This window comes from Elephantulus edwardii, unplaced genomic scaffold, assembly GCF_000299155.1.
Source record: "Elephantulus edwardii isolate Elephantulus edwardi_28Jun2011 unplaced genomic scaffold, EleEdw1.0 scaffold00057, whole genome shotgun sequence".
Taxonomy (NCBI): Eukaryota; Metazoa; Chordata; class Mammalia; order Macroscelidea; family Macroscelididae; genus Elephantulus; species Elephantulus edwardii.
Window position 1 is genome coordinate 11,226,186 of NW_006399807.1, and position 7,993 is coordinate 11,234,178.

Sequence of the window (7,993 nt, forward strand, 5' to 3'; positions counted from 1 at the left end):
CTTCCCATTTCCCTCATTGCTGGAACATAGTACTCTGCAAGTGAACTTCTAAGCATGCAAGCTTGTGCGGAGGGGGAGAGGAGAAGCATGGCCCATCAGGGCAAGGGAGCTGCCCTTGGGGAAGGTTCTGGATTTAATTTAACAGAGAAGCTAGATAGAACCTAGTTAGCATCTTTTCCTCGGCTGTAGCCCTGTACCCCATCACAGTGATCCTGTTCAAAAGCACTGCTCTGCATCAGGCCTCTTTGCAATAAAGACATTGACAGGAATGTGATACATTCTCCAGAACTAGGTTTTTCTCCATGGTTTGAGCATGTGCGGTGGATATATAAAGCCATTGTCAGTCATATAGAGAAGTTGCTACGGAAAGTGTTAAAAGTGAAGAACATGGTTTAATAGTGCTTTTTATTACAGGTGAGGTACAGTCAGAAAGGCCTAGCATGTTGGCATTGCTCAAGAAGAAGAAGAAAAGAGAGAACTAAAATCTATAGAAAATCCAGCTGGTGTGAACATATGTGGGCACCCTCACAGGCCCCTGTTCTGTTTTTCTTCACCTAGGTTTGGTATGTGGCGTGTCTAAACACTAGCAAATTCACAGTCATAGTCGGTCATCCGGCACATGATGAACTTCCACTGGCGATCTCTGTGAGGAGAGAATTTGAAAGCTGATTATGAGTGAGAAAACACAGTGAAGGAGGTATATTCACACAGTGGAATACTACACAGCATGCAAGAGCAATGGTTTTGTAAATTATTACCTAACTTGGGAGGGACTGGAGAGCATTATGCTGAGTGAACTAACTCAGTCCCACAAGGACAAATATTGTATAAAACCGTTATTGTAGGATGAGTATATGGATCCAAGAGGGGTGGGAGAGGCTGGAAGCAGAGGGATGAGGATGTGCAGGGGGAGGGGGGATTAATCATGGGGTTGTACGATTTGATGAGTGGGGGGGGTGAAGGAAATTGAAAGAATTAGTTCCTAAAAACAACTTATTTGAATTTTGTAAATGAACTAGTAGAAAATATAAAAAAAAGAAAAAAAAGTTGGAGGATGAATTGATGGGACTCCTAACTTTACTCTTAGAAGACAACTCTGTTCAGTATCTGGAGAGTTGACAGATAATTGCCTCTCTGGTCAAGAGTCCTGGAGGCCTTTAAACTTGATTCAAATTGAATCTTGAATAGGAATATCACATGAACAATGAAGTTACTGGTTGGGAGATTCATGTTCAACACCAGTGATCAGTTTATCCCTGTTCTCTTTCAACTGTGCCCAAGGGCTTATGGTTTTAGTAGCTTAGGGTAAAAGTATTTCTTTAACATTCTTACCATTTCATTCTCAAGAGTCTTCTTTTAAATAGGCCTTCCCTTGTTTGAGCAAACAGTTAAAAGGCTCAGTCTTGTAAACCTATGGGAGCACTGCTTGACTCTGGCATGCATAGTGTCATCATGTGGCATGCACAGGGTCACCATGTGGCATGCGTGGAATCATGTGGCATGCATAGGGTGACCATGTGGCATTCATGGGGTCATCATGTGTCATTCATGGGCTCGCCATATGCCACACATGGGATCATCATGTGTCAGAATCAACTAGTGTTTTCCCCACAATTGTCCATTTTTAAAAATTTCTTTTACTGAATATTTGCTCCCTTCTGTGTCCTGTGTTACAAACTATGTCTTTTCCTTCTGAAAACATTATGATAGAGAAATAAAACCTCAAATTCTGGTAATAGGGAAGAAAAATGACTGTCGTTTTGCACAGAAAGAAGCGAAGTATTTGTTTTAGAGGGCAGAGATGGGTGTGAGCATGAATAGATGATGAATAGATGGTGAACTATGCCTGGGCAGGGCGAAGCCAGAGGAAACTCTGGTGGAGGTCCGTAGCGGTCCTGACGTGCAAATCGGTCGTCCGACCTGGGTATAGGGGCGAAAGACTAATCGAACCATCTAGTAGCTGGTTCCCTCCGAAGTTTCTTTCCCTCAGGATAGCTGGCGCTCTCGCACGACAAACCCCCACGCAGTTTTATCCGGTAAAGCGAATGATTAGAGGTCTTGGGGCCGAAACGATCTCAACCTATTCTCAAACTTTAAATGGGTAAGAAGCCCGGCTCGCTGGCGTGGAGCCGGGCGTGGAATGCGAGTGCCTAGTGGGCCACTTTTGGTAAGCAGAACTGGCGCTGCGGGATGAACCAAACGCCGGGTTAAGGCGCCCGATGCCGACGCTCATCAGACCCCAGAAAAGGTGTTGGTTGATAAATATTACTCAATTTTGATAAATGTTGTGTGGATACATTTCAAAGATACATTTCAAATGGTAAGTCTACGTTCTTTATCTATTTAACAACAACAACAACAACAAACTACCGAGTGGCTTTTCTGTATGGCCTTACCTCTGACCGAATATCATTTAATTGTGATATTGTTGTTGTTGTTGTTATGTGCCATAGAGTGGCTTGCGACTCATAGTGACCCTATGTATAAGAGCTCTAAACCCTGCTCTATCCTGTGCTAACCTCACCGTCTCTGACACACTTACTCCCATCACCCAATTACAAAATCAATCCATCTCATCGAGGGTCTTCCTCTCCTGTGCCGTCCCACCACTCTCCCAAACATGATGTCCCTCTCCAAGGACGGGTCCCTCCTTGCAACATGCCCAAAGTATACCAGACGAAGCTTCAGAATCCTTGACTCCAAGGAGCAGCCAGGCTTCATCCTCTCCAGGACAAACCTGTTTGTTTTCCTAGCAATCCATGGTCTATTCAACACTCTTCTCCAGCACCACAGCTCAAAGGCATCAATTCTCTTTCTATCATCCCTAGTCACTGTCCAACACTCTCATGCATAGCACACAATTGCGAAGACTATAGCCCACATAAGGTACACTTTAGTTTCCAGCCTGACGTTGTTGCTCTTCAGTACTCTGGAGAGGTCCATGACAGCTGACTTTCCCAATGCAATTTGTCTCTGATTTTCTGGCTGTTGGTACCAAGAATGTTTACTGTGGAGCCAAGCAAACTAAAACTCTTAACTCTCTCAATCTCTCCACCATCCATACTGATGCTGCCAATTGGTCCATTGGTGAGAATATTTTTTCTTGATGTTGAGCTTCTATCTGTATTAAAAGCTGCAGTCCTTGACCCTCTGCTTCAGGTCCTCCTTAGTTTCAGCAAGCAGGGTTGTGTCATCTACATAATGCAGGTTGTTGATGACTCTTCCACCAATCCTGATGCCACATTCCTCCTCGTACAGCCCAGTGTCTCGGATGATCTGTTCTGCATACAGATTAAAAAGGTATGGAGACTATGGAGACATCCCTGACAGACCCCCTTCTTGCTCTGTTCTGGCAACTGCCTCTTGGTCCAAGTATAGGTTTCGCATAAGCACAATCAAATGTTCTGGGATTCCCATTCTTCTCAGAGTCTTCTTGTGATCTACACGGTCAAAAGCCTTTGCATAGTCAATGACGCACAGATAGACATTCCTCTGGTATTCTCTGCTTTCTGCCAAGATCCATCTAACACTAGCTATAATATGCCTAGTAACACGACCTCTTTTAAATCCAGCCTGTACACCTGGAAGTTCTCTGTTGACATATTGCTCCAGTCTTTGGGATAATTTTCAGCACAATCTTGCTTGCATGTGACTTTAATGATATTATTAAATAATTTCTGCACTCTGTTGGGTCACTTCCAGTCAGTTGGCCAGCTGACTGTCCTCCAGATTTCTTGGCCCAACTTAGTGAATACCTCCAGGCCAGCGTGTTTGTTGAAATATGTCAATTGGTATATTGTCAACTCCTGGAGCCTTGATTTTTGCCAATTCTTTCAGAGCAACTTGAACTTCAGCAATGATAACAATAACAACTGCCATTTACTGAATATCTCCAGTATATCCAACATTGTACTAGATTCCTGGCCTGTTTTCTCATTTAACTTTCACAATTAGTCACTGTATGTTGTTATGTGCCATCAAATCTGAACCAATTCATAGCTGACCTTCCATTTCCAGTGGGTTGTCAAAGGCTATAAATCACATGGAAAGAGATCACTCATCTTTCTCTCATGGGGCATCTTTCTCTCATGGTGTATTCAAATAACATGTTTTAGTATTGACAGATGAGATTCTTACCACTAAGTAACTGTTATCATAAGAGACCAAATAAATTCAGAGAAAATAAGTGATTTTCTCTAAAGTGTATGTTGAGTATCAATTATCAAGTCAGTTCCAACTCGGATGACAATTAGAGATTTTTTTTTATTCAGATTTCTTTGCTAACACATTGTTCTTTATGTCTTGTACCACACTGTCTCCTTAACTAGGTACCCATACCCGGCCAGGCTACATCATTATACTGCTCTCTACACAATCCCGATAAAGGACGAAATGTATGAGTTATTCCATATTTGATCACATAAATTCCTGGTTCAAATTGCATTTTTGTGAAACATGCTTCTAGGTGGTATAGCACTGGTCTGTGCATTGCTGTATAGAGATAACTCATGGTTGCTGTGTTGCTAAACACTGTGACACTGAGGTGCCAAATGTGATGATGGTTACCCATGGTAGACAGTGTTTGGTGGAACAGCCCGATAAAAACAAGCCTGAAAGCAGGAGTGGCTTCCACTTCTGAAATGGCTTGCCTCCGGAAATTCTATGAACAGTGCTCAGGTCTTTTATTAATAGGGTTGCTATGAGTTCTCTACGACTTGACGGCACCTAACAACACCACCACAACAAATTCCTTTAAGGCACATTGGAGTTGCTTAACCTTATAATTCTCCACTTTCCTTTTCAAGTTGCCAGGCCTCTTTTCAATTTAGTCTTTCCTAAGCATCAAGAGTTCAAAGACTTCCTTCCAGTTAGTCTCTGTACTAGGAACTGAGCAGTAGGTGCTGTTTTCCTAGCCTAAGACAGAATTTGAAGATTCACTGAAAAAATTGATAACAAAATTCCTGAAAGTCTTTGAGGGCCTGAGAAGACAGGTATTTATTGGTATTTGTTTCTGCAATGGTTGCAGAGCTTGTTTTAGGCAGACATTGGCAAACTGGTGGCATGTGTATGTATTACATTAATTTCTTACTGTGAACAGGTTTATGTGATATTAAGAAGCTTTCTCTTAGTTGGATTCAAAATCAACACTCTTGGTACCAGTAGTAAGGAGATGAAGATATACATAGCTTTAGGAAAAAGTCTGCTGTCAGGAACTGCTCCAAAATTCTGAAGAGCAATGATGTCAGTTTGAAAACTAAGGTGGGTCTAATACAAGCCATAGTCTTTCCAATCATCTGCTGTGCATATGAGAGGTGGACAATGCATAAGGATGACAGAAGAATCAACACCTTTGAATTGTGGTATTGGAGAAGAGCTAAATATCCTGGATGCCAAAAGAACAAACATATATGCCAGAGTGCTCCTTAGAGGCAAGGATGGTGACGCTTCATCTCTCATACTTTGGCCATTTTGTTAATAGGGCTATTCTTTGGAGAGGAATATCATGCTTGGAAAAGTGGAGCATCAGCTAAGGAGAAGAAGTACCTCAATGAGATGGATTAACCCAGTAACTGCAGCAAAGCACTCAAGTGTGTTGGAGACGGTGAGGAAGGTGCAACATAGGACAGGGTTAAGATCTATTGTTCATAAGATCACTATGAGTTTTTATCTACCTGACAGCACGTAACAACAACAAGAAACAAAACTAAAATTTATGACCACGAATTCAAACTACTCTTCAAAAAGTATATTAATTTTATTTTTCACTGAGCAAAATTCAGACTTGGTCCCATAAAAGACTTTCCAGAGATTCAGTTCTCCAAAATGGCAATTTTGTTTAAGACAGTGTGGAAATTTTGCATTGCTGTGTCCACGTGGCAATATCTGGAAACAATTTTGGTTGTTATGACTGTAATGAGGGGGGTGTGAAGAGTGTGCTAGGGACATCCAGTTGTTAGGTCCAGGGATGCTTCTAAACGTTTTATAGTGCACAGATCAGATATCTAGTCCAAAATGCCAGTACTACCTACGGAGGTTGAGAAATGTCATTTCAGAAGAAACCCACTATGATTTTTGCATTCGGAGAGAGCACGCCTGCCACATATGTCCTTCACTGACAATGTTTCTGAACAGGATGGCCTCAGGATCTTCAGCAGAGCTGAAGAAATGAAATACGTGGATCTTTAAGGCACTGACTACTAGTGGCAGCAACAGAATGGCGTAGATAGAATTCATTTTAAACAAATTAAATGACATAATCTCTCAGTGTTCTAGAATTCTAGGGAGTGTATGCATATAAAAGTTTCCAGGTAAACTGGGATCATGAATTTTAACCTCTCCTTTTTAAAAATAATTTGGAAAATATGTGTTCTGTGGTGTGTTTTTTCCTGTTTTCTCAAACAAAGAAGACAGAAACATTTTTCTTGTGCGTTGGCGACATCATTAGAAGTAGCAGGGACATTATATCTATCTGTATCTGATGTGGTGCTCTTGAATTGCGTATTCCCTCCTAAATGACCCCAAGTTTCTGTTCCTCAAGTTCTTGGATCTGTGTTACACACACACACACACACACACACACACACACACACACACACACACACATTACCAGCCTCAGTAGTATAGTCTTTATGGAGATGCGCTATTAACTCAAAGGCCACACATCTCTTGAGGCTCAAATCTATCAGGGACTTACTGGGGGAAAGATCTCTTTTCCTGAAATGTACAGCCTCAGAAACTCAATGGAGGGTCAGTAATGGGATTGGTTCTGACCAGAGGCTGACGGTAAAAAGAAGATAAACTACTCATGTAAAAGTTCAAATCAAAGCTGAAGAAAATTGAAACAAGTCCATGAGAACCTAAATACAACCTGAACCTATTCTAGTTGAATTTAAAACAATATCAAGAATATCTATGTATGTGTTGGAAACTAATGAGCAAAAACTAGATCAATGGTAGGATGACAACAAGGCCATTATCCATGAAGAAAGCAGATTGTTGTTGCTTTATGATGTTGAGTAAAAACTGACTCATGGCTGAACCTAGTAGGTTTTCAGAGGCTGTATTTCACATAGGAGGTGATTCCCCATCTTTCCCCTGTGCAGCATCTGGTGGATTTGAGCTATATGCCTTTGGACTGGTGGTGCAATTCCTTACTCAATAGCCCACTAGAGCTCCCTGAAGAAAGCAAAAGGTCATTGCAAGGACTTTCAAGGATAAAAAGACCAAAATGGATGTCAGAAGAGACTGTGGAACTTGCACGAGAAAAGACAGAGGCCAAAAGTGCTGATGTAAGAAAGATGAACAGATTTCAAAGAATAGCTATGAAAGACAAAACGTACAAAGAGTTGGAGTTAGAAAGCCAAAAGAGATGACTACAAAACATTTCTCAAGTTGAAAGAATTGAAGAGTGACTTCAAGCCTTGAGTTTCAATACTAAAGGAGTCTAAGAATACTTAGAATGAAGCAAAAAGTATTAAAAGAAGATGGAAGAAATAGTCACTGTACCAAAAAGAATTGGTTGACATTGAAATATTTCAGGAAGTAGCAAATTATAAAGAGCCAATGGGTGGAGGGGTGGAGGGACAGTTATAGAAGAGGAAGAACCCAGATGAGATGGACTGACAGACAGTAACTGAAATAATGAGGGATAAGTGTTTCAGAGTCAGTTTAGAAGAAGGCAGACTTCAGAGCTATTGTAACAAGAATTTGACAGCACATAACAATAAATTTTAAATATATCTCTCTTGGTGGAAGATCTATCAACAATCTGCTTTATGCAGATAACACAACCCTGCTTGCTGAAACTGAGGAGGACCTGAAGCGCTTGCTGTTGAGGGTCAAGGACTGCAGCCTTCAATATGGATTGAGGCTCAATGTCAAGAAGACGAAAATTCTCACCACTGGACCAATTGGCAGCATCAAGATGGATGGTGAAGAGATTGAGATTGTTCACAGCTTTAGTCTGTTTGTCTCCACAATCAACACTCTTGGC

At 41.3% G+C, this 7,993-nt stretch overlaps 1 protein-coding gene across 1 annotated transcript in view; it reads right to left on the minus strand.

The window, feature by feature from the left end:
- Window positions 1-384: 384 nt before the first annotated feature.
- DPT (dermatopontin) overlaps window positions 385-7,993 on the minus strand; it is a 47,199-nt gene continuing 39,590 nt past the window's right edge. The window contains exon 4 of the mRNA XM_006887408.1: window positions 385-643. Coding sequence (XP_006887470.1) covers window positions 577-643 — 67 coding nt within the window. The 3' untranslated portion in view covers window positions 385-576. The remainder of the gene's footprint in view (window positions 644-7,993) is intronic.